Source organism: Oreochromis aureus, linkage group 7 (assembly GCF_013358895.1).
Source record: "Oreochromis aureus strain Israel breed Guangdong linkage group 7, ZZ_aureus, whole genome shotgun sequence".
Classification (NCBI taxonomy): Eukaryota; Metazoa; Chordata; class Actinopteri; order Cichliformes; family Cichlidae; genus Oreochromis; species Oreochromis aureus.
In genome coordinates this window covers 35,113,724-35,140,784 of record NC_052948.1, presented here as the reverse complement: position 1 = coordinate 35,140,784, position 27,061 = coordinate 35,113,724, and the positions used below count along the sequence as shown (strand labels likewise).

The 27,061-nt window shown below is 38.8% G+C and overlaps 2 protein-coding genes across 2 annotated transcripts in view; both read left to right on the top strand.

The window, feature by feature from the left end:
* Window positions 1-16,675, top strand: part of arrdc1b (arrestin domain containing 1b) — a 44,545-nt gene extending 27,870 nt beyond the window's left edge. Inside the window, exons 3-8 of the mRNA XM_031739009.2 lie at window positions 6,029-6,079; window positions 9,200-9,354; window positions 9,691-9,873; window positions 10,179-10,355; window positions 11,890-12,328; window positions 12,880-16,675. Of these exons, the coding sequence (XP_031594869.1) occupies window positions 6,029-6,079; window positions 9,200-9,354; window positions 9,691-9,873; window positions 10,179-10,355; window positions 11,890-12,328; window positions 12,880-12,944 (1,070 nt within the window). The 3' untranslated portion in view covers window positions 12,945-16,675. The remainder of the gene's footprint in view (window positions 1-6,028; window positions 6,080-9,199; window positions 9,355-9,690; window positions 9,874-10,178; window positions 10,356-11,889; window positions 12,329-12,879) is intronic.
* Window positions 16,676-18,702: 2,027 nt separating this feature from the next.
* Window positions 18,703-26,172, top strand: slc31a2 (solute carrier family 31 member 2). The gene is made up of 4 exons (XM_031739007.2): window positions 18,703-18,960; window positions 23,554-23,620; window positions 24,373-24,601; window positions 24,920-26,172. The coding sequence occupies exons 1-4, from the start codon at window positions 18,955-18,957 to the stop codon at window positions 25,083-25,085; spliced, it is 468 nt and encodes a 155-aa protein (XP_031594867.1). The 5' UTR covers window positions 18,703-18,954; the 3' UTR covers window positions 25,086-26,172.
* The last annotated feature ends 889 nt before the right edge of the window (window positions 26,173-27,061 follow it).

The window sequence follows — 27,061 nt, the reverse complement described above, 5'->3', positions numbered from 1 at the left end:
TTCCTGATTTCTTTTTTTTAACATTAGTCAGACTTTAATGTTTCAAATCATGAAACAAATTCTAATATTAATAACAAACATAATCTGAGTCAATACAAAATGCAGTTTTTAAATTTTGATTTATTTTTAAAAGAAAAAAGTTATCTAAACATACATATGTTACAATGTTACAACCAAATTTCTCCTTGTGGGACAATTAAAGGATTATTCTATTCTATATCCTAAGTGAAAAAGTAATTGCCCCATAAACCTAATAATTGGTTGTGCCACCCTTGGTAAAAGGAACTGCAGTCAAGCATCTATGATAAATGGCAACAAATGTTTCACTTTGAGTTGTTTTAATTCAGTCACATTGGAGAGTTTTTGAGAGAGCTGCATGGACGGCCTGTTTGCGGTCATGCCAAAGCACCTCTATTAGATTTAGGCCCAGACTTTGATTCGGCCACTCCAAAATCTTTTTTTTTTTTTTTTTTTGGTGCCATTCAGAGGTGCACTTGCTGATGTGTTTTGGATCATTGTCCTGCTGCATAACACATGTGCTCTTGACCTTCAACTGATAGTTGGACGTTCTAATTCAGGATTTTCTGGTAGAGAGCAGAATTCATGAAATAGACCCAGACCACCACGAAAACTTTCCCAAAAGTTTTAGGGTCATCAAGATGCTTTTGGTAAATGTGGGATGAGGTTTAGAGGTACAGCCGAAGAGGAAAAGCTGTAATGAGTCAGTATTATTGTTTAACTTGATCAAAAAATTGGCTTGATCCTCTGAATTTATTATTATTGTATAAACAATAATAATAAACAAGGTTTGTCTCTGAGTTCTTTGTATTTCATGCAGTGGTGCTTATGAGTACATGAGGAAAATATCGGTTCATTTGAAAGTCAATACGGCTCAAAGTGTATTATTAGAAAGCGTTTTCACTATAACCACACACGGACCAAATAAATTCCTTTCAAATTATAAAATATTTTCTAACAGAAGGTTCTTGTTCTTTGAAGCGAAGACTCAGGCCTTCTGGCAAATATGTGATAGTAAAAGTTATTTTGTCATGTCGCCCAAATTCCTGGAGTTTAGTGTATCACATTTTATTTAATTTATCCAGTGTGTGTGACCCTTGGCTGTCTATACCAGCGTGGTCCTCCAGTTAAAGAAATTGCTGTGAGATGAAGACCATCAGTTCTCACAGTGGCACAGTCAGACATTACTCTGACTCTTTAGTAGAGAGCTGCGAGGTTAAAAATGTTTTAATCAAACAGTCAGAGTTGGTTAACTCAGTGGTCTTGCATGCAAACGTTCTTCGGTAGTTGTAGATCATTATTACTTCTTCTATTGACAGTTTTTAGTTGTGTAAAGTTTTTTTCTTCTATATTTAAGAGTTTTTATTAAATGAAATGAAATTGTTTATTTACTTAATGTTGCCACTGACACCAAAACCCAGGTGCTGCTTCAGTGCTAATCTAAATAACTGTGACGTGAATCAAACTGTGAGTTTTCGTTTAATGGTGGGCAGGTTTGAGGTTTTTTTGTTTCGTTTTTTTTTTCTTCCTCTTAATAACAGAAAGAGACGTTGAAAGCAGGAAGTTCCTTGAAGCAATAGTTAAACTTACTCAAAGCCTTACTGTGAAACGTGAGGCACCAGAAGGAGGTGGTCATAAATAATTCATGACACACCCTCTCTCCGGGCTCCTCTTTATCTCTGCCGTTTTCCCGTATCTCGCTCTCTTCCAAAAATGGGCTAGTTCGCCCCCAAGGGTCGAGCAACGGAGGGGGAGTGAGAGAGGGAGGGTGACAGAAGATCATCTCTCTCACACACACACACACACACACACACACACACACACACACACACACACACACACACACACACACACTTTAACAAAGCAAGCGACCCTCGCTGTGGCTGGCTGATAATGTGGTATGCCACAGATGCTTGGCGCTTAGGGGAGTGAAGACCGCTTACATCAGCAGCTCTTCATGGACACTGGCTTTAAAAAGTGAGAGCTTCATATTTAGAACACGTTTAAGACAAAGCCACTGTGGAAGTTTTTTTTTAATAGTGCTATTTTTTTAATAGCATTTCGGCAAAGACAATATTTCTTCTTCATTAGGTTTATAAATGTGTTACTAAAAAGGCACTGTTTGCTGTTTTTTAGACTTTAAAAAACTTTGATTTCTACAGTGAGTAATCCAGGGTAGTAGTAGTAGCAGCAGCAGCAGTAGTAACATTTCTGTATTTTCAAAAGGGACAGCTTATCCTACTGTCAGTTTGTTATATCTTTGGTCTGTGCTGCCATTTATGCATCGAGGCTGTTTTGGTGTTTCAAAGATATCTGATGTAGACACATTTGCGTTCTTTGTAAAAGCATAAAGTAAAAGGATTTGGGACTTTTCTTTTGGTGTTAAAATGCCCAAAAATACATTTGGAAAAAAATGTTCTAGAAATTATTGATCAGGTTACTCAAAGAAAATCCACAAACCTTTTTGTAGGAAGTTTAATACCAGAACTATTTTCTTTCTGCTGTCTACACCTGCTAACTAAAACAGGGGTGCATCTTAGCAATGTCTCTTTTTAGTTATCATGACTTGGTTGCCTAGTTTTTAAATAGTTTTCAGTAGGTCGTCTGAAAAATCAAAAATCAAATATATGCCAGCTGGGAACTAAGTGAACCTCGGGGCTGTGTAGGGGAGAATTTGTTTCTGTTAGGCAACAGTAAAAGCGGAATATTATCTTTTTTTTTCTTTTATTGTGTCCTTGACTACACAGACTGTGTGAACCACATGAAATAGTCACAGTTCAGGTCTGTGTAGTCATCCTAGTATCTCGCACAACATGGGGCTCGATCAAAATATCGATGAACAAATGTATTTATTTTCAATTATCCAACCTTTATTTAACCAAAAAGAGCAAATAATGAAATTGATTATAACAAAAACAGGTATGGAAGAAAAATACAGTAAACTAGAATAAGCACAGGGTTCAGGATTATCACTGATCTGGGGCCAGTAAAAACCTCTGTTGGGCAGGGTAATTGGCCCATTTGGAGCCTCACTTTATAATCTCTTTATGATAAGAAGTCCTGCTAGGTTTTAATAGCAGAATGAATGTAACTGTTATTATTAAAAGGTTAAATAATCATTTCAATAGGGTTAATGTTACTCCAATTCTGACGATGAGAATGGCTGTGTGTGAGGAGATTGATGTTGTTCCTCTTTTTTGACTTTTAAAGAGTCTTTTATTCTTTCACCTGTGTGGTCCTGGCCCAGTTTGCATGCAGTGTGTGCACTGCACTGTTAAGACTGTTTCTTTTAGCAGTAAACAGGATTGAGTGATATGCACGCACACGCATACACACACACAGTCTGAGCTCTTCCCTCAGGAAACGTAGACTGAAGGGGAAAAAGTTGTGCCCGTCCCTAATGAGGTGGGACATGTTGCTATTTGTAGCAATTTAATTGGGCTGCCAGCTCATCTACAGAATTAATAAGCTGGTTGACTCAAGGTGCTCTCAGTGTGATGGGGACATAAAGGCGATTGTTGCTTCCTTATGACCTAGTTATTAGTTTTAACTGAGCTTGTAAAGTAAACAGCGCATGTAATGATGGCCCAAGAAGCCAAAATTGAACCTGTAATATTAATGTTAAATAGTTGGGGCTGTGAGAAATCAGAAATCTCATGATCTCATGATTATTTGGGACAAACGCTTACATATTAATACAGATTTGAGGTTATAAAATTTTCTTCTGTTTGGAGTTTTAGTCACACCTCTCCATACCTCAGGGCATTTCCTGCTGAGAGGTTTGCCTATTGTGCTTCATTTTCTGGTGACAAGTAATGGAAGCTTAGCAGCCTGATGATGTTGCACTTGAAGAACTTCCTGCCCTGCAGCCCTGTTGACCTGTAATGTTCTCATGCATGTGAAAAATAAGTTTGTGATTTGTTAAGTTATGGGTAACTTGTCTTCAGGCTAATGCAAGAATGCAAGAAATAAGATAAGATGCACTTTGACATGTTTATTTCACTACACTTTGGTTTTTATGTTATTCAACATTGTCAAGCTCTGATTTATTTATTTATTTTTTGCACAGAAACGTCTGTCTTCTGTGTGTTCTCTTCTGTAAAATCATTGATTATAGTGACGCCGATCAGGCACAATGTTTTCACCACTGACAGGTAAAGTTAATAACACTGATTATCTCTTCATCGTGGCACCTGTTAGTGGGTAGGATATATAATGGAGCAAAGGAGATATTCTGTCCTTAAATCAGGAAAAATGGAAAAGTGTAAGGATTTTAGCGAGTTTGACCAAAGGCCAAATTGTGAATAGTAGACGACTGGGTCAGAACATCCCCTGAACTGCAGCTTTTGTGGGGTGTTCCTGCTGTGCACTGGTCAGTATCTATCAAAACTGGTTCAAGGAAGCAGCAGTGGTGAACCAGCAACAGGCTGATGGGCGGCCGAGGCTCATTGATGCACAGACGAGCTGTTGTAGCTCAAATCTGGCTGTGATGACTGGTGTCAGAATACACAGTGCATCGCAGTGTGTTGTGTACAGGTCTGAACTGGAGACTGAAGAGGACTTGGATGAACAGAATCAGCTTTCTGAGACATGAGATCAACTTTTCCTCAACTTCCAGGCAACTGATTGAAAAGCTACCAGTGAGACCACGAGATACTCCTGATTGACACATTGCCTGGTGGTAAATACATTGGAGCGTTGCCTAGACCATTAGACAGAGCGAAGCAACAATTTTGAACTTTATGTGGATTTATGTGTCATTCTGATTTCTGCTGTAGAAAATCATGCAAATTTATGTAAATCTCATGCCTCATTTGCTTATTTAAACATGAAAAATGTGAGAAAGAAAATAATAAAAAATTATTAATATTGTCTGCCTTTTAATGTATGTCTTTCTTTGCGTGGGATTCTGATTATACCAATAACTAACATTTGAGACTGGATATTCTCTGCTTTTCCATACTGTCAACAAACCCCATGGAAAGGCCAAAATCAACAAAGAAGTAATCATTCTAATGAGGTTTCCTGTGCAGGCTAGGAGCTTTTATCTGCATTTCCTTTGCACCACGGAGCTCCATTGTTGTCCAAAAACAAATAAAAAAGACATCAGTGAATCCCGCTGTTCCACAGTCGATGAAATTTTCCTTCATTACAGTAAATGCAGGTACTGTAGTTCATCTTCAGCCCTTCTCACTTGCGCCATCTGGCTGTAAGCACCAGTTTACCAAATGTGTACCTCTCCCAGCAGGTTTCAGGTGAGAGTTGGGCTTCACTGAGGGGAGAAAAAAAAGTTTATGGTCTTGGACTAGGCTTAAACCATTTCTGGAAAACTGACCCTTTATATGATTGAGTTTGAGTAACATTTATTTTAAACCAGAGATAAACGTTCATGAGGATAAAGCTCAGGGCTGTGGCTTTTGTTTTAGGAATTTACTAGCTATGAAAAAAACAAAACATGGAGCATTATCTTAGCTTCAATCCAAAAGGTCATACTTGTCACACTGATGCTGGTCTGCAGATGTGATGGGATGGAAGAAAAAGGCTTGGCTTTGCTTGCTGCGGCCTCGCCAAGCCTATAAATGATTGCTGAGAGAACCTCGAACTTTGCCACTTGTGTCACCCAGCAGTTTATCACTTCTTATTACTAACCATTAATAGTCTAAGTCACTAGAAAAGATACCTCAGCGTAATTGTCTCAGCTAAAGCCTGTTTTATCTCAGAAACCTCATCCTGCTGGGAAAGCAGGTGAGCCCTGCTGGCACGCCGTGTCCTTGGATCATCTGTGAATTAAAAGTTAATGAAAGAATATGGACATAAATCATGAGATTATGAGATTTTACAGCACATTCACTTTAATTTGCCGTTTTTTTCTGTCTACTAATCTTACTGTAATGATTTTAGCGTATGTATATTTCTTAGTATGTGCCTCTGCTCCTTAATGGGAGGATCTATTAAAATCTGTGTTTTGATAAAAGCATCATTATAAATGTAAACCTTTTTGTTTTTACAGGTGTCCTGGGAGTGGGCGAACACAGTTTCCCGTTCCAGTTTGTCATTCCAGGTGAGTGAAACTTCATTCTTCCGTGTGCCCAGCACCGCCTCAGTTCCCGTAACAAGTTTTCTTAGATTTGTTTTATCACCCATCTAGGTCAGTTCAGCGAAGGGTGCATGCTGATGCAGGTGTGATAACCCCTGTTGACAAAGCAGTTAAGGTCCAATTCATGTGAAGGCATATGGAAAAACATTATGTAGTCAGTGTTTAAAGATTTAGGAGTGGTATGCTATTTCCTGACACTTTTATTGCTACTTAAAAAGGTTTTTTTGCTCATGATAGATAACAAAATCACAATGTGTAAATAACCCTAAAGATCAGCTGACCATTCTTGGCACCTGTAAGGCCACACATTGTGCAATCTGTCTGGTATCTTACACCCTCTCTGAGGCACAGGCTGACACACGAAGGGGGGTAGCCAGGGGTTATTTTTAGTTCCCTCTCCTTTTGTGCAGTCACTGTTTAATTGGTCTTCATGCCTCCGTGCTTTGTCCTCCTCTCCTTTCAGCCCACCAGTCTTGAGAACATCAGTGAAGGGCATGTTAAATATCAGGCAGAGAGAGGTGGATAAAGAGGCTCCTGCTGCCCCCTGCTGGTACCTCAGAGAGGCTAACCAACCTTAATATGAACCGTGTGATCCTTAAGACTTTTTATGGTTAAAAAAGAGTCGACCTGAATTGTAACATGTGGTTTAAAAATTGAGCATTTATCAGATTATCTTAGCAAGTTATTCTTTTCAAAGTTTCTCAAATAGTCACAAAAGACATCATAATAAAAATGAATCTTCCACAAAAACAGTGTCACCAATAATCAAAATACAATAATGCAATTTATTTTTCGTACAATTGACAGTTGGTGACGAGGCTTGCAGATTTTGCGATTTTTGGCACTACACACTCTTAAAGGCAAACGGAGACTCCAGCTTATACAAAATGCTCTGTTTCAGGCAGTTTTTCTTCTACTCTTGGCTCTGAAAACCATATAAGAGATGGGATCTTATGGCTATTCAAACCTAATGTTTTAGAGGGATATTCAATTAGAAGAAAGCTGGCTTAAAAGGCTGAAAAGCTCAAATGACTTGTTTAACTCAACTAAGGAGCTGAACGAAGGCTCAGTGTAGGATAAATAAGGATTATTTTGAACTGTGAGTAACACAGAGCTACTCAAGTAGAGTCCAAGCAAAAAAAAAAAGAATTATAATGGGTCCACTTTAAGGTCAAAAGATGAATGGACATTGCATATGAAGGGCTTTGACATCACCAAGTTATTTCTAGGCTCTTATGTTTCCAGTCTATGGATTTTATCTGCACTCAAAGGAGCAAGCCAGGCTCTACAACCCTTAGCCACTTTCAGTAACCACAAGCAGCCCAGTCCTGTGTGTCCCCAGGGAAATTCAGCCTGATATCAGCCATTGATGGCTCTATTTTAGTTGCCAGGCTGTCTGCAACCAAACAACAACAATCTGCCTCTCCTGCTTAATTCTTATTGACAGCAGCAGCAGCAGAAAGTCCCTGGAGCAGCTGGCATTAACATCTGAATGAGGATCAAGGAACACATTAGAACAGAGACTGCGCCAGGGGGCTCTGCCATTATTTTGACACCACATTAAACACTTTTGTGTGCATTCCGCTTGGAAATTTATACACAGATTGCTCCATGGGCAGCATCAGAACAGGTTTTGAACCTGTTGTTTTGGGGTTTTTCCTCTTCACTGGATCTGAACATCTCTCCCCTTCTGTCTGTCTCACTGCTGTCTCCCCAAAATAGTTATTTTTCTCTTCTTGAATTTCCTACGCTCCTATGTTTACCCTCACAGTTTCCACTTCTTCACTGTCCTTTTCCCGAGACACATAGCCTGTCCTTTTTATCACTGAGGACACCTGCAGGAATCCATCTGAAAGTTTAGTTTAGTGACATCTCCGAGGGAATGCATACAGACAGATTTCAGCTCGGTCTCTGCTTGGGGGAAATATGTACGAAAAATAAAGTGTAACCCTCCATTTTTCTAGAATTTCTACATTTAATTTTCCTTTTTCTCCTTCTTTTAATTTTTTTTTACCTAAATTTACAATTAAATGTATTGAATTTAAACTTCTTTTTTCCCTTTTTTCAATTTAAAAGAAAGTTTTTGGTAATCCTTAATAGAAAATACTAAAAAGAAAAAAATGTAATTCTAAGTATAACTTATTTTAGTGGTTATTGTTATTGTGTATTTCATGAATTTTAAATAAGGAAAAAAAAAAAACAATAATGAATTTGTAATTGTGATCTTGGACATATATCACACAAGGCCTGTTGCATATGGAAGACTAAAACTGGCAATGTTCAAAGCTTGTAAAGAAATAAACAAGTGACTTATTTAACAGATTAATATGCACCAAAAGTAATCATTTGAAAAATTACATTATGCAATTACTTATAAAATAACAAAAAAATCTCATTGTTTTAATTTGCCTTTTTTTTTATTTATCAAGTCGTTCTTTGAATCCCTCGCACTAATTAGTCATCCAAAATATATAAATTTTTATGACTTTTTTAATATTTCTTGTACTTTCTATTACTGTGCACTTTTGCTTTATTGCAATAGTCCAGACTAACAGCATTGTTTTCAGTCTAATTTACTTCTTTGTTTTTCCTAACCAGAGGCAGCTATTTTCTTTGATTTGGGCGTCAGTCACCCAAATGTGAAATGCTGACTCCTTAAGTACACTTTGTAAACCAGAAACAAACAAGTTTGTGGAAATGCAAAAGCAAAATGATTCAGAAATAGATGTAGAAATAAATTCATGCATTTAATGTGATGTTATTTATTGGCTGTTTCTGACCTCCGTAGTTTACAGGCCACAATAGAACAACTCATTGGTTGTGTGAGAACTTGAAAATATAAGACCTTTAATCACATAGTTTACCTGTGACCCACTTAGTCGCCACCTATGGAGACAGTTTTTGTTTGTTTTGTTTTTTGGACAGTCTGTCTTACTGAGCTTGTTAGCTTTCTGGTACAGTGAAGGTGTGACCCTCTGAAGTTGATGAAAGTTACAGCTTTATTGAGAAACTGATGTGGGCTGGATTGAAATTCCCAGTGTCACTCATGTTTGTGCTTTCTTTCCCCCCCAATCTCCTCCTTAGCTGCTGTCCCAACTTCCTTTGAGGGACCCTTTGGGAAAATAGTTTACCGAGTGAAGGTGACTATTGATACGCCACGCTTCTCCAAGGACTACAAAATCCAGAAGCCCTTCTACCTACTCAACATGCTTAACCTCAATGAGGTTCCAGACATTGCTGTAAGTGCTTGATTCACATTTGTTTTCCTTCACTTTGATCTCAGCTTTATTCTCTTTGATTCTTGCCAAGTGCATTTAGGACTGGATTGAAAAGAATGCTGTAATGCATTTCTTTATTTAATAAACTTTTATCTTTGTCGAATCTTATTTGATTTCGTGGCAGAGCAGGAAAGGGTTCTCTCCCTCCTACTCATAATTAAGTCTCTGCTCCTGATGACTGTCAGTTTCCTGTTTATCCTGCAATAAAGAGTCTGCGCAGCTTCTGCTAGCCAAACTTTTTAATTACTACCAACGTACGGACAGACAGACATTTATTCAACAACTCTGCCTCTTCAGTATCACAGTTCCGTTGTGGCCACCAAGAAGTTCAACTACCTCCTGGTGAAGTCGGGGACTGTGATGCTGAAAGTTGGCAGTGACATGAAGGGTTACATCCCCGGTCAGGTCATCAAGTTACTGACGGAGATCCACAACAAATCTGGCAAGGACACGGGGTGTGTACTGGCCAGTCTCATACAGGTATGTTATTAAATGTAGACAGTTATATTAATATTTCTTAACTCATCGATGGTTGGTGTAAATAATCTTTAAGAAAGACTGAGAACTCATAGACTTTCTGAATAAACCAGAATTTCCACTCAAGTAACAAATCTTTTCATGTGGACACACACAAAATTCTTTCTACCTCAGATAAAAACAGTTATCTTGATCATTTCCAGAACAGTAAGTTATCCTGCGAGCTTTCACGTTAGGTGTGTGTGAAGCGGTTTGAATTTGCCATTACATCTTTTCATGTTTGTAATTGTTTGACTTTGTCACATCAGAGAGTGACCTACAAGACTCACAAGCCTGTGGTAGACCTACGGACCATTGCAGAGGTGGAGGGAGCCAAAGTGAAGGCAGGAAAACATGCAGAGTGGAAGGAACAGATCATCGTTCCTCCACTCCCTCAGTCACAACTGACAGGCTGCAACCTTATAGACATCATCTATTTCATTCAGGTCTGTGTGTGTGTGTGCATGTTATACCAAGTTGATGGCAGTTTTGCAGGTTTAACATATGTTAGTTGAAGCTTTTCAGCTCCAGCTTTTCATTTATCTACTTCCTTTATGCTGTCCTAATTGTTTCTGAATCAGACCACAGAGTATTGGTGGCAGCCCTCTGGTGGGCTGTGAAGGTACTACAAGTTAACTGTAAAAAGTCATTTAAAATAAATAATAATAAATACATTTGACCCTAAATATTTAAATATCAAATAAAGATTCAAACTTTTCATTTTCTGAGCTATTTTTGGATCTAAGTATGGATCTAAGTAGTAGGAAAGAACTAAAGTGGAGCTGCAGGTTTTAACTTTCTGTATCATTGCCTGGTACGGTAATATGTCCCTGAATAATAAGACCAGACTTAACAACCTGGTTAAAGTGGCTGGCAAGATTTCAGGGAGGCCTCAGGTCCAGCTTGTGGACTTTTATAACAGGCAGGTGCTGAGGAAGGCAAACTCTGTCCTGTTGTGTTCAGATCATCCTCTCTTTAATGATTTTCAACTGCTTCCATCAGGTCGTCGTTATAAAGTGCCTGCAGTGAAGACAAAGAGACACAGACTGTCTTTTGTACCTAGTGCTATTATCACAGTTAATAACACTAAACCATGAGTGTTGTTGCCATTGCACATTGCACTTATTTTGATGAAAAATCTAGGTTGTTTTATCAGGCTTATATTATATTATTTTGGTGAGTGTATGTGATGTGTTGGTTGTCTGTTTGTTTGTTTGTATGGACATACTGCAAATCAATTTCCCGTTAGGGACAATAAAGTTACCATTGACCATTGACCATTATAGAGCAGTGAAGCTTTTAATGGATAGTTGACCTTAACAAGTAAATTATCGTAGGATCCAAATGAATCAAAGGAAGGCAAAAAAATTCATGTGATTGTCCAAGGTCAAAGTATGAGTGGGTCACAATAGATTTTCGAAGTAGGAAGAAGTTCAGCAATTCCTCTATGATGATATTGTGATATTTTGCAAATGACCATTGCAGCTAATAGCGGATCATCTGATTTTTATTTTTTCACCCTCATCATTTAAGATATTTTTTACCATTTTTAGTGCTACATTGAAGTATGATTTCAAGTTTGGCAAAATGGTTCGATTTGCCAGAGGAAGCAATTTGCAAAACTTTCCAGGTTGCAGTTTCTTGGTGTTCTTGAGTGCTGCTGCTTTAAGAGGAACTTATTAAAGTATGCTGCTCGTGTCATTTCTAAACTGTTAAAATGGCGGATGCACATGTTAAATGTGCTTTTAATTCTTGGTGTCAGACACTTTTCTACAGAAACAAAGGGTCTTTGCTAAGGGTACCCAAAAGGGGTGGTAACTTTTAAAGAATAGAATCTACAACAGCTTATTTCTGACACAGGATCAACTTGGGTGGGGGGGAAATAAAAATTAAATAAGGAATATTTTTAGCTGTGAATAATGCATAGTTAACAGAAACTGATGCCGCTGCTCCCTTCATGGATCTCTATTTGTGTTACAGGTGTCACTAAGATATCCTGAAGCAGCTGTCACTCTACCTATCTACATCGGGAACATCGCTTTAAACCAGTCTCCAACGAGGTCTACACCAACTAGTCCAGTGCGTGCAGCAGGGGTGATGCCCAGCGCTCCACCAGCGGAGGAGGATCCAGGCGATGATTTATGTGCAGGAGGCTTTACCAGTGAGGAACTTCCCACAAAGAGTCACTCACAGCAGGATCCCTCAGGCCAGGCAGTCACAATGTCTCCCAGCGCCTTCAGCTACGCACCGGGTGCGGCGGCGGCGCCTAGCCACAATCACCCCAACGCATCTGCTCCCCTCTTCTGTTTGTCCACTGGAGCCACCATACCTTTCTTCACTGAGGGAAATGTTGCTCCAACCCCCACATCCTGTTCACTCATTCTCCCTCCAGAGTACAGCACTTCTGACTACCCTCACGGTTAGTACTTAATAAACCTACCACACCCAATCAAACACCTGCAAGGTGTAATGGCTAATTGGGCATTTATGAGTTGCATCATCATCATCATCATGCTTCGAGTTTTCAAAATATCGGCCGATATATTGGGTTTTTTTTTTTAAAATCACCAAATATCTTTACATACCAGTCTTTATGAAGTCCTGTATCGGCCAAGCTCCACTCACAGCAGTCCACAGAATTTGTCAGATAATAACAATACAGATACTCCAGATGTGGTAGAAACTGTTGTTATGCTGTACAGTTGTGCATTTAAAATTTGCAGCCAGCCTTAATGTGGACAGTAAAGGACCTGCAGTTTCTTGCACTTCCACATTTTCAACACCAGAGGTCGACTTCGCTGCTACTCATGGAAAGGCTGTGACAGCGCCCCCACTGGCCAAAATGACCAAGCAATGTGTTTTGCATTTTCTGGCCTATAATCTCCAGTAGATTAAATCACAGTTAGGTTCTGAGATAACCTTAAACTCTTATCTAACTCTGTTTACTTTTTTTGCCTCTGTGTGTTCCAGAGCCCCCACCTAGTTATGAGGAAAGCTGCAGTAGTGCCGACTCCAGTTTCAACAGTAGACAGTAGAGAAGAAACAGGTGGATGAAGAATTGTGACCACTCCCACCTACACCTGTTTGCACTCGCCTCAAAACGAATCCAGAGACAAGCTGGATGAAAAGAGGATGGATGCTTCAAACTCCCCAAAGATTGATTCTTTGTCCTGCAATGAGTTTTTAAAAAAGGGATCATTTCTTATAATGAATATAATAATTAAAATTTTTCCTCATGTCCCAGCAGATAATGTCAGGTGAACATCACTGTGCCTAAAAAAAAAAGAAAAGAAGTATTTCACATTGTTATACAGCATTTAGAATAATCAGTCGTTGGACACGTCTGTTGTTTTTATTTACAACATGTTGTTGCATCTGTGATGCCTTGAAACTAATGCTGGTCACCGAAGACTTGAGACAGATGAAAGCTTACAGTCTGGCCTTTTTGTGTTGGTGGTAGGGGGTCCAGACATGCGCTTGTTAGTGTGGTTCGCTGTTGTTTGTACGCGTCTCACCTGTCCTCGTCATCGTGCAGGCAGAGCTGCCTCCATCATGGGTATAAAGAGAGGAATACACAGTCACAGGTGATGCCTGTGATAACAGCTCCTTTTCATAGCAAAATCTTTTTTTTAAAATGCCCATAATGGTTATAAAGAGAAGTGGGTCCTTAGGGAAACCACTCAGCTGATTAACTGATTAAAATAATTAAAGGAACAAATTCAGTTCATTCAGTAGTTTTCCTCTGGTCTGTTGTGCTGTTTGTTTCTTTTTTAAAATCTAGATCGTCTTGAGTTAATCGATTTCAGATATCCTTGTTATGGAGCTAGATGGAATTTTGAAAATAATACATTTCAATAGGTCATCAGCAATCATGACCCAGTTTCTCAAAAAAAAAAAATCATAAACCTTTTATTCTACTGCCATCATTCCTCTGTCAACGTTTGCCAACCATATCCTTCTGCAGAAGTAAGCATCCAACAACAAATGACGAGAGGCTGACAATGTAATCATTAAAAGCCTCCACAACAGCTGAGCTGCTTCTATCCTTTGGCAGTTGTTGATAATGGAAATAAAGTAGTTCCTGAATGAAACTGCTCATGACAAAATCAGGGTATTTTGTTGCATTACCAGGTCATGATGTAGCTATTCCTTATGTTTTGGGCTTTTATGGGCTGTTTGGTCCATGTACAACTGTAGAGAGAGCTTGGTTTGCACTGCTGGCAGTAATTCAGATGTGTTCTCGGTGGGTTTTGGCTGCCCTTCTTCACAGATTCTGTTCATAACCTTTATTAATTTATAAATCCATCCAAGTGGTGGAGGGTTTCTAGTTTGGTGACCTCTGGCTCACAGTGAGGCACTTTGCATCAGGACTGAGGACATGGTTCTCAGTCGGAAAAGGGTAGAGTGTGCACTCTGGGTCGGGGAGGGGTTTAAGTGTCCCAGGTGTTGAACTGACAATTGAGGGAAAGGGGAGCGGGTGATTGATAGACAGATGTGTGTGGTACGGGCTGTACCAGTCTGTTTTAAGGAAGAGAGATCTGAGCATAAAAATGAAGTCGTCAATTTACCAGTTAATCTACATTCTCCCCCTCGCCTGTGGTCATGAGCTGTGGGTAGTAACCCAAAGAATGAGATAACAGATATTTGAAAGGTGTCTGGGATGAGGAGCTCACATCGCAAAGAGTCAGTCGAGGTATTTCTGGCTTTTTTTTTTTTTCTTTTTCTTTTTACAATGTCCTACTGGAAAGATGCCCCCATGGTGGAACCTGAACACGCTGGAGAGATTGCATTGCTCAGCTGGTTGGGAACACAATGAAGAACCCAATGACAGGCAAGTGTGGGTGTCTCTGGGTAACCTGAACTCAGATGAGCTTCAGAAAAAGCATGCATGGATATTTTCCTTTGTTTTTTTTTTTCTTTTTGTGTGTGTCTTTTAGCTCCAAAGGTGCCGTGCCATTCAGTTCCACTATATCCAAGAGTAGGCAGACAGCTGCAGAGCTGATATGTTGGAAACTGGGAAACTCACACCAAATCAATATCGATGGATAAACAGCACTACAGACCAGAGGAAAATTTAATGCAAATTAGATTTTAAGAGGAAAAGTTCTTTTAATCAAAAGCGCTTCCAATGCAGTCAAACTATCGTATTATTTATTATAGGTTTTATTTCATTACTTCTCCCTTGCATTGGCTCCTTAAGATGTTTTTCTTGCCTTACCACTTTTGTATTCAGAGGGCAGCCTTATTTTCCCTGTGGCTGGTTATGAGGACTGCAGTACCGAAAGTCGTTGTCTGCCCCCTTGTGGGTAATACCGGTACAGGCTTTATCTCTTTTGAGCCTGCTCTTGAAACTGGAGACTAATATGACCGGCCACGTTAACTGACCCACCTAACTTAGTCCTTGTTTCTGTCATTCACCAGCTGAGGTCCGCTCTAAAAATGTATTTCTTTCTTTTCTGTTGAGAAGAACTTATAAACTGAGGTTGAAGATGCATGTGGTTTGCATCATGATGATTTATTTTATTCTTCCCCTCTTTGTTGCCTTAAATTTCTTCTGGTGATTTGAGTGTTTCAGTCAGTGCAGATGGTGACACACATCTGAACAGCTCAGCACTTCATTTACTCTGTGTGTGTGTGTGTGTGTGTGTGTGTGTGTGTGTGTGTGAGAGAGAGAGAGAGAGAGAGAGAGAAAGTAAAATGCAGTTTAACCTCAATCACACTTGAGTTCGAGCCGATTTCTGATCCAACATCTGTAAAAGTGGAGATAATTTTCCTTTTTTGTCCATTTCTGCTTGTGGTCAGCAGTGGGTTTTAACTGTATTGTATTTTGTATTGATTTTGTGTTGTACCATAATATGATCTCAGCAGTGCACAAATGTCTGCTATTTTCTGTTGTATGTATAGATATTTGTTCACCAAACCTTTTGTTTTGCACGTATAAAAACTCTTTTCTCATTTCATTCATAACAGCAAAATAGACTTCAGTGCTGCAGTTCCACGTAGTTGCATACATTTGTCATATTGTGTCATATATTGATGACAAAAAAAAAATTCAGCCACATCCTCCAGGCATAGTAATGCCTAATGCCCCTGAAAATCTGAAGCACAACATCTGCACTGAATGTTTGTGTGACTCTTCGTGTGTTTTCGTCTTATCTTGCCACTCCGCTTCAAATCACTGCACGAGTTTCTGATAGCAGAAATCTTGTGGCTCTGCATTATTGTGAAAGCATGCCTTAAACAATCTGGATACCCTTCAACATTTATATCAGCCTGTGGTGGACTACCTTCTTCTTCTCTTTGAGGACATCAGGACATGCTCCTCCTACTTTGTCTCCGGCGGACTGTGCAAAGTGCATTTGATGTACACAGATGTAGCTTTCAAAAGCAGTAAGACACTGGACTTTTTAGACCTGCTGAACTCTGTTTTTAACTCGTTTTAGAAAAAAAACTTGTGCAATTCCTTCTTTCTGAAGTCATTTCACGCTGCCTTTACCAGCCCTCATTCTGTTCAAATCCTCTTCACCAAAAGGTACTATAGCTTTATGAAACCCCTCATATTATGTTATCTTTTCATCCCCCTCCCCTCCCCTCACATATTGATGAGTGGTGTCCAGTTTTGTATTTTTCTACTATATGAGCTGTTTACAGGTGCAGTGTGGATATACTAATAGTTGCACCTCAACCATTACGTGTACAGTTTCAGCTTACAGTGCAGAATCAAAGCTGTACTGCATAGAATGACAATAAAGTTATATGACATGTCTTTTGATCTTTATTTCTGCCTAGTGCGTTACTTTATGGCAAACATTTTCATTTGTTCTCGTATAGAACAGATGAAGCTATGCAGATGACTCATCTGGAGCCATTTGTAGCTACAATAAACTTAAAAGTAGGTTTGGTAAGGGGTAGCTTTAGCAAAGCACTACATCCACTCACATTTCTGTGAAAAAAACAAAAACAAAAAACAGTTTTCTGCTGTATAAAAAAAAAAAAAAAAAAAATGTATAAAAAATAGACTGTTTATTGTTACACCTGAACGTTTTGCCAGACTTTCTTATGTTGTGGCAGGGGTTTCAAAACATAAGGTATGGGTCCAGAAACGGCCCGGCAAAGACTGCAATCTGGTCCAGTGTATAATTTTTAAAAATGTGAAGAAGGGCATAAATTTCTCAATTTTAATAGTGTTTTCACATGATTTAACAGCTTTGGCTACTAATAAACACCTCCCCCACTGCCATTCATACTAAAGTAAATAAATAATAGATAAACATTGCAATGACAGAGAAGTCCCTGTTTTTTCCATAATCCACTACAGAAATGTATTTTCTTTTACAATGGGTCCAAGTAAAAAAAAAAAGGCATTTTCTGTGGACAAAATATTTCTGCTTTATAATTACAGGACACTATGCAATGAGCTACCAGAATTTATTTTTTCTTTTTGTTTCCTTATCAGGTAGAAGAATACATTGCTTTTACATTTGTAGTTCTTTTTCTTATATCTCAGGTATTACATGTGGAGTTAATCTTCTTTCCACTGATAGAAGGGGGGTTCCCTGGTCCGACCTACTTGTATGCGGCCCATCATGTAAACTCAGTTTGAAAACCCCGTGTTATATATGAATAATGTTTTCATCATTTAGAAAAACAGGATAGTAGCACAGGTCTGCTATTCCATCCATCCACATCCACACACACACACCTTTTATTTATACAGGTGGTCCCATTGAGACCCAATGTCTAATTGCAAGAGAGAACTGTTCCAGACAAACATGTATACATCAACAGTACGGGTTCATACTGAGGAAAAGAACTGCAGATGTGATCCACTCTCTTGGTGGATTCTAGAGGAAGACTATGCTGGGGTGCCAAGAGAGGAAGTGTGGGACTGCATGAGGAAGTCAAGAATGGCGGAGAAGTGTATGAGGGTGATGGTAGAGCAGGGGTGGGCAACTCCAGGCCTCGAGTGTCGATGTTCTGCAGGTTTTAGATGTGTCCTTGATACAACACAGCTGATTCAAATGGCTAAATTACCTCCTCAACACGTCTTGAAGTACTCCAGATGCCCGGTAATGATCTCATTTGATTTAGGTGTATTGACCCAGGGTGATATCTAAAACCTGCAGGACACCGGCACTCGAGGCCTGGAGTTGCCTACCCCTGGTCTAGAGATACTTCATGGACATTTCCTATGCTGGCATGCCCTCACCTGGAACAGCAGTGCATGTTATGGAAACACTGAAGCAGTTAATCAGGTAACTGCAATTTTAACCCTCTATAAAGCCGGTTGTGGCCGCAGGGAATTGCAATTAACGCCTCTGAGCTGCAAGAATTGTGTGAGCTGCTTCCGTCTGTCACATGACCACAGAGTTCTGACCAATGAAGTTCTGACTTGCGCATGCATAATATAGGGTGACCATATTTTGATTTCCAAAAAAGAGGGCACTTGGCTCAGTCATGAAGAACTTTAATAATGCTGTTTGCTTAAAAGAAAATTGTAACATATTTAAACGATACCTTCTCTGTGCGTTAATGAATGGTGAAATAAAAAATGTCAACAAGTGGAAAAAAAAGAGGACATTTGGTCACCCTAGCTTAATACATATTCATTAAACGCTTTAAAAGCTTCAATTTCTGCTCAGTTGGCGGTCTTATTTCACTCGTTTTTAAACTCAAATATTTGGGGGTTGTAGCCGCCCTCTTTAATCTGAAGGGTAACGTTTGTTTTTCCGGGACTCTCTATTTCGACTGCGCAGTCGCACTCAGGATGTTTGCCTTCGTCCTGCATGTTGAAAAACTACATTAACCGTCAACCTTGGTTTGTTAGGCGAAGTCACGGGGTACCACAGGCTACATACATAGCGTCTTTGGGCTGAGTAGGTGGGACACTGGCTGTTTCTGTTGAGGGATATTTGAGAAATGCACGCCGACTATGTGGAAATGGCTCGTGCTTGAATGTCCGGACCGAGACTCATCTGTGATGGAAGCTGCACTCAATAACCGCTGAAAGTGTGGTATCAACGTTAGCTCAGCAAGCTCGTCAGGATGCGAGTAAGTTCTCTTTGTGTGTGTTTGTTTTGTCAGTCAGCCGTCTAGCATACGCCATATATGCTACTTTAATAAGCTGTTTTGCATTTGGGACGTTTCTTTGCTGGTTAAATTTGTGGCATTGACTCACTCAGTGTGAGGAAAACATGTCATGCACACTTCGGGGAACCCAGGGATTTGGTGTAAGCAGTACTTACTGGTGTCTGACACACTGCATCTAATAAACCCAGTCAGAAAAATATGAAATAATCTGCTGTGAAACTACTACTACAAACTGCTACCGTCTGACCTGGTGTAAGTCTGGGAGACAACACATCTTAGTTTTTCAAAGATGAGTTAACTGTACTTTGAGTCATGTTTATAGTTGCCAAGCTAACGAGAATGGACGCTTACTGAGACCTTTATTTCTTTTTAAGAGTCTAGTACAAAACCACTAAAAACAACAGCGTCAGTGTTATGTAACCATATGATTAACTTTATACCTTGTTGACAGTGCCATCCAAAGCTGGACATTATGTTACCTGTGCTGTTTTCTGTTTAAAGTATCGATTTCTGAGAATACATGAATTTAGGTCAGATCAGTTTAGGTATGCAAATTGCAAATGTCTGAATTCATGTGTAGGTGCTGCTGCTTTATGCACTTGGAATTCAAAATAAGCTCAATCATTGCTTTAGGGTCTTTAGTGCATTTATGCCACTAAAACCTGAGTGACTTTTTTTTTAACTATACATCCCAACTAAAACGTGTAGTTTCACTGCAGTTGTGATATTTTTACCCTAAATAACCTTTAAATGAAAGTTATCGGTTAAACCTAAATACTGCAAGCACATTTTGAGACTCGGAAATTGTTCTGTATTCATATAAAAGTGCAGAATACAGTCATTTTGAGTGCTTGTAGTAGCAGCACTAATTACACCGTTTTCAGTCCCAACTGTCACCTTGAAAGCAAACACCTGGTTTTTCCAGTGTATTTGAAAGATAAGCTCACAGTGCTTTCCGAGTCTAGCCCCCAGTTGGATTGTTGACTCAAGCTGTCTGTATTTGATTTTTTTCCTTTGTTCTTTCATTCTGTCAAATACTTCGGCTTTTTTATCACCCATGCTGTCCTGTGCCATTTTAACTGGAAACTTTGCCACCATGTCTCTGTTTCACATTAAAAGAAGTGATAAAGACTTTAAAACTGATATAAATTTATTGTTTCTCACTGTGCAGCAAAGCCAGCTCTTTCTAGCTCTTACATTTTTGCCTTTAAAATAATAACTACATTTATCACAAATTGGATGCTGCTTTTGTAGGTTTGTTCATAATTTATATGGGGTACAGTTCACTCAGTACGGTAATTGCTGAGATTTGAGCTAAAGGTGAGCTCACTAAAAAGATAACAGGGGAGCTGATCAGACAGGTTTTAAACAAACCACGTTTGGTTAGGGCTTGAGAATGAAGGTGAATTCTGAAGTTAAAACCCAAACTAAATAATTTTAACATTCATGTAAATGTACAGACTGACTTCATAGTTCAGTTTTGGCTCTGATTGTACACTGCTTCTCTGTGGAACTGCGTTTTGCCTCCAAAAGTCCTTAATTTGATAAAACATAAAGGAAGTGAAACTTGGATAGGAAGGTAAGTGGTTCTTGGGTTAGCTTGAACCTTGTGGGTGTTTGAGACCTTTCGGTGTGGAGGGAGGTTACTTCCCACAGTTTGGTAGGTATTTGACAGCCTGACTAGGGTGTCAGTGATGGATGGATGGAACTCTGCTGGTTCTAGTTGTTGTGATAGATGACTAGCATGTTGAGTAAAATGTTATAAATCACAATAATAAAGTCCAAACCTTTTGTAGATTAAGAGCCAATATAGGATTATCCTTTGACTGCTTTACTTGGTTTTCTATAGCGAAGTAGTTGTATATGGTATACGAAGTGTCAACTTGGGTCTTTTCTTAGGCCTCCATTGTACCTGTCGCATTAGTCACTTAATCGAGAGGTAAACGACCGGCACCAGAGGATATGACATGACTTTTGTCGTATGGAAAAGTAAGCATAATGGCCCCAGAGGAGAACAGTAAGCATAATGGCCCCGTTACATCATGTGATTGCCCAAATATCTAAACCTCCAGGATGCCTGCTGTGGTTTGTCTTTTTCTTTGCGACTGTCACAACTAGACAGGAATGTACATGATGGAGTTAATTAGCTTTGATCATCTAGTCAGTTCAGTTTTAGTTATACATTGCCACTGCACAACAAGGGTAATCTCAAAGAGCTTTTATTTTAACGACAATTTTTGTGAGCGGGAACCCTGATGAGCAAGCGCTTGGTGATGGTGGGGAGGACAAGCCTCCTTTGTAACAAGAAGGAACCATCAGCAGAACAAGACTCAAGGAAGGAAAGCCATTATTCCCATCATTACTCCAGGAAAGAGAAGAGGAAAAAGTAGAAAATAAAATCCTTCCCTCTATGATTTGTCTTGTACTTCATATTGTGCTTTCTCCCTTGTTAGGTCCATATTCTAACAAGGGGTCATTACATTCGTCCACCAAGTTGTTTTGGGAAGAACTTTGAGGATGTTTGATTATCAGCACTGCACTTCCGAACTTGGTCATCTGGCCTGACTGTGTAGTTGAAATTTTAGAAGTCCAGAAAATAAGGAGGATTAAGGCATCAATTGTTTTTACGTCACAGCCAGTGGCAACAATACCAAACAAAACAACTCTGTTTACTGTTGGACAGATGGACCTTTGTTCTTAAGCTTATTGATTTGGCCTCTGGATAAACTGGATAATCCTCGCTCCGATAACCTTTTGTACTGCATTGTCTTTGCTGAGAGTAGTTCCAAGATGACCAGACTCATCTGCATAGTTAACATGACTTTAGGCTTAAATGCGCTGTTTTCTGTTGGGCATCAGTTTTCTATTACAGTTGGTTATACTTTACGCAAGATCACCAGCAAAGTCTAAAACTGGCTTCAGTGGATGGCTCAGATTGGTTCTTGTTTTCCACCTTTTAGAGAACCTTTCAGGTAGTTTCCCATTGACAATGGTGCCGCTTTCGTAATGACATTGTGAAGTGTTTATGATCCCACATTGGTATCTGTTTGTGTAGGTCTTCGAATACGCAGAGGATACGAAAATGTACTTGTGTGCAGTCCTCCAAAAAGCTGTATGTAGGTTGATTGTTCATTGGTTAGCTTAGGCAGAAAAGGGAGACTGTTGACAAAGAAAGAGGGCACAAATAATAACTGCAGTAGATTTTATTTTATTTTTTTTTAATTGCTTTAAACGCTCAGTGACCCATAACTACAAATGTAGATGACTAACTACAAAGCTTTGTGTAATTCTACAGACAACTAATGTACAGCTATGCTGAGCACCTCAGTGTGACCGTATTTGGAAAGGCTTTCGTGGTCTTCCTCTCAATAGTTGAAGGCTTCCCTAAAGTTGAGTGAGGTACTCCATTCAGTGCTTTGCTTGATAATCAAAATTCATAAAAATGTTTATGAGGAAGATGAAGCAAAAAGAGGGAGAGAGGCAGAAAGAGAAAGATATGGAGTCATGGAGAAAGATATGGAGTCATGGAGAAAGAAGCCAAACGGTGGTTTGGGGGCATGAGGGGCCGAAGCTGCTCCCAGATTTTTTTGATAGAAATATCGTACGTCTTAAGTTTGTCATTGGAGGATTTCAGAGTGCCCTGAGATAAAGTGATAAACCATGGTCCAAGACCATCTAAGGCGAGAATTTTTAGGTCAGTGTGTATGACACTGGAAGCTAGTGTAGCTCTGTTAAATTTGGAACTTTATTCTTATTTGAATAAAAAAGATTATAATCAGTCTTTTTAGAAAGTCCAGCAACAAAAGCATTGTGGTAATCCTGACCTTTTGAGACTAAAATAACTAGCATTTAAAATAACTTGTGTTTGGTTTTTGTGACGAAGTAGAACAACTTCCATTCTGTCTTTTTTTTTTTTTTTTTTTTTTTTTGTTATAAAGTGCACAACCATTTGTTAACTTTCGGTATATAAGAGTCTTTGGTTCTATACCTGATAAGGCTGCACAGTGATTGATTTTTTTTTTTTCTGTGTAAATGTTTTTGTTTTTTGTTTTTTTTCATTATTATTATTGATTTTTTTTTTTCAGTGTGTCTTTCTCCTGAATCCTGCCTACTTCTTTCTCAAGTTGGACTAGCAGATCTCAGTTAGGCAACAGCCTAACTGAGATCTGCTAGTTTGCAGCTGGTGAGGGGCAGTCATGCCAAGACAGGTGGTGAATTATCGGGGATGGAGCTGGGCTGCTGAGCAAGCAAGAGCCACAGACGGTGCATTCCTCTGTCAGCCCATATCGACAGCAGCAAGGCTGAACAAAGTGTGCCTTTGTGGGGCAGTATGTCCTCTAATTGTTAGAGAAAATCATGTCTATATACAGTATATTTGTGCAAAGTAGTATAAATTAAATTCTTTGTTTTTGACTCAGTACTCAAAATATTTTTGGTTACTATTGTACAGACTGTTCTTGGAACATTGGACAACACTCCATTCAGTAGTAATGTTGGCCCTAAACTCCACTTTACCAGTGAGCAACACCTAATACCCTTCTCATTTTTCTTTAGATGACTTTTGGGGTGTCAAGCAGTGTGACGCTGCTGTTCGACTTCTGGGATGTGCACACCCCTGCAGGTAAGCTGCACAGTATTAAAAAGTCTTGCGAAAAAGCCTTAGAACCAGTTCTTGTGGATTAGAAATTGTGTGGTGCAATTCATATACTTATTTCTGATGACGGTGAAGTGTTTCTGTAATATTGTTTACATCACTATACAAACTCGATCTACCATGTTCATGAACTGAAACTTGAGTAAACCTGTTCAAACTTGTTTTTAACAGGTTTGTTTGCTTGAGAGGTGAAACTATGGAAGTTTTTGCATCTTTTTATTAAGTGTTTCTTTTTTCTTTTCTTTTTTTTTTTTTTTAAACTTGTAGCAGGAACCAAAAATGTATTAATTGAAGTTGGTCTTTTAACAGCTTTGAAATGCTGTGCACCAACCCCTTTCTTCATTTGTCAGCCTTGAAGTGGATCTGGATTGGATTTAATTACATTAAGGAGGTTTAAGGGGTTAGAATTAGTTCTTAAAGTGAAAAATAAAATTTTAATACTAAAATATTACGGTAGTAGAGGAATTGCCAGAACAGATACCCCTCATGTATCCCAGGGGAAGAAGGGAAAACGTTGTCAAGCTATATGTAGAGAAAATGTATTGTTTTCTCAATGCTTCCAGTCCTCTGTCTTTCATGAACCTGCTTTTGGCTGGAGCTTCACATTAAGTGAACAGATGTTGGTGTCAAAGTAGCAAAAATAATGATGTACTGCATAAAAGTACTTTTTAATAGTGACTTTTTTTGTGAGTTAACATTTTGTATTTTTGTACCTACAGGGATGGTGGTGTCAGTGCTGGTGGTCTTGCTTCTGACTGTCTTTTACGAGGTGCTTAAAGTATGGAGATTGTGGCTGGGGAATCCCTCCAAGCTGACCCAGCCTCAGTCTCCATATGACGCCCCACCATCTTCCCGCTGCGACAGCATCTCTGTCCTGGACTGCAGCCCCTCTGAATCCTCACTGACCCCTATAGCATCAGTCGTTACACCTCAAAGTACCAGGAACAGGTAAGCAAACATAGTCATTTCTAGTAACTTTTTTATCATGGATCGTACTGCGAAATGCAAATCACTGATTAAAATAAAGACATGCATCTATTTGAACTGTATGGTTGTGGCGTGGTAGTAACCTCCATAGCATGGTGACACTTTTTTTTTGTTGGTGTATCCTAGATTGCAACTATTATTATTTTTAGGCAGTGTTAAACAAAAGTCTGTGGCAAACTGACACCATTACATACTGGCAGACTGAATCTCGAGACCTGAATGATGTATTTGACTTATTAGTTTATTTATAAATAGCCCTTTCCCTCTTCTTTTCATCAGCTGGTTGTTGCACATCATACAGACGGTCCTCCACATGCTGCAGGTGTCTCTGGCCTACATGCTGATGCTGTGCGTCATGTCCTATAACACCTGGATATTCCTCGGGGTCATCGCAGGGTCGGTCCTCGGTTATTTTATCTCATTTCCTCTCTTAGGTCGGATGTGATGACACAGACATTTAATATAGTGAAATAAAGTAAAAGCTTTACTTTTTACCACCCGAGGATCTCTGAGGATGGAAAAATTGGTGGAGAATGAGCTACGTGACACTAAACTTTGCCTAAACCTCATCTGGATATAGAAACTGAAAATGATTTTAAGCTTCCAGAAAACAGGAAATGCTACATTTTAACATTTGTCCCTAATTAACAAATAACTCATTTCTGGTACATAATGTTAGGAAAATACTCAGTTTTTCAGTCTTAGTTTTACTTCGCTTTTAAGTCAGCAGACTATGTGAGTAATACCTGTGGAAAAATCTTTTTTTTTTTTTTTTTTTTTTTTTTTTTTTTTTTTTATCTCCAGAAGTAATAGTTGTTCAATTCTTTCTTTCTTCAATTTTTTTTTATTGTCTTGAAAATCTAAACAATTGATTTAGAAAGAGGAAGTGCACTGGAATCACCCAGAGCATGATAACACAAAACCCAGAGATGGGAAGTCTGCACAGCTTGTGGTGTGTTAGGATGCTATGTTGTTGTTGTTGTTTGGTTTTTGGTTTTTTTTGACAGGGTTTATTCATACTGCACCAATTAGTTTTATTTTTGTATTTGCTGTCAAATGATTCAAGATGGAACTTGATATTTGATTCCCGTGTTTTGGACTAAAATCTTACAGCTGAATCAGACATTTACAGTCACGAGTCATGAGGCAGTATTGCATTGCGCTATAGTCCGTATGAGGAACTGATACATGTGATTCTTGCTTGTAAAACCTTGTGAAAGGTCATCTTGGTTTGTTATTATTCATGGTCATGTGGTTCTGTAGCAATTGTTTAACCACAATCAGAAAAGCAAAGTGCCTTGAAGCTGACAGTTGAGACATGTTTCAGAAGTTCCTATCTTTTGGTAATATTTTTTTAAAGACATTTTTTTTTCTTTAACTGATTTTAAAAAATCACTGACACTAAAGGCTTATACAGATTTGTCCAACTGCTTTATTTACTGTTGCATATCAATAAGATTTTTTCTGGTGATGGCTTCTTTTTTTCTGTCTTTGAAAAAAAGAATAAAGAGAAAAAGAATGAAGCCGATAAAGTGTTTTGTGCTTTGTTTTTTATTCATCCATTTCGATACATATTTTAAGTAAACATAAGTACAACAAACAGGAAAAAAAAAACTGTTTACACCTGAATGTTATAATCCACACAGGTTTTATAATAAATAAAAACAAGGTAGCCCTCCATTGGAAATAATGAATCTGGGTCCTGACTAGATAAAATGGTTACATTAATATTAAATTAACTGCTCAGAATTTAATGGTAAAATACGACTTGGTCAGTTTCTTACACCCAGAAAAGGGCTAAATATGGACATTCTGTATTACATGCACTATCAACCCAATGTTTCATCTTTTCTTGCCATAGTTAAAGACCCATTTTTCTAATTGCTTTTGCCTCCTTCTGCCCTGTTTTCCCTTTTTTCAAAGGGAATCGATGGTCTAAGGACAGAAAGTGTTGTCTTTTCGAAAAGTAATGACAATGTGTAAGTTCTGTTGTGCTTATGAATTAAAAAAAAAAAAAAATGTTATTGAGTGTTAAAATGTAAATCGCATGCAGGTCTAACCTTGAGTCTTTCAGTTAGTACATAGCAGGTCTGATCAAGGCAAAAGCATTAAATTCAACAACAAGCATACTGTTGTGCACATACAGAACTTCAATTTTCCCCCCTTTTAGTACCAAATTAACAAGTTCTTTTCATGAAACCACTCATAGAAACTATAAACAAATTATAACCCCCTAAAATAAACGGTTATCTGTAGGGTTGCCAAACAGACTGGAATTAAAACCTATTATCTGGGCCCTGTTTCAGAAAGCCGGTTTAGTGCAAACTCTGAGTAAGTATACCCTGAGTTAACGAAAACTCTGGGTTTTCGGTTTCACAAAGCAAGTTTAGATTAATTCTGAGTGAGTTACTATGACGACAC

What these genes read in the sequence shown, in the direction of transcription:
- slc31a2 (XM_031739007.2), top strand. An exon ending in GGATGTGCACACCCCTGCAG is followed by an intron (nt 23,621 to 24,372) that starts GTAAGCTGCACA and finishes TTGTACCTACAG; the next exon opens with GGATGGTGGTGTCAGTGCTG. An exon ending in CCTCAAAGTACCAGGAACAG is followed by an intron (nt 24,602 to 24,919) that starts GTAAGCAAACAT and finishes TCTTTTCATCAG; the next exon opens with CTGGTTGTTGCACATCATAC.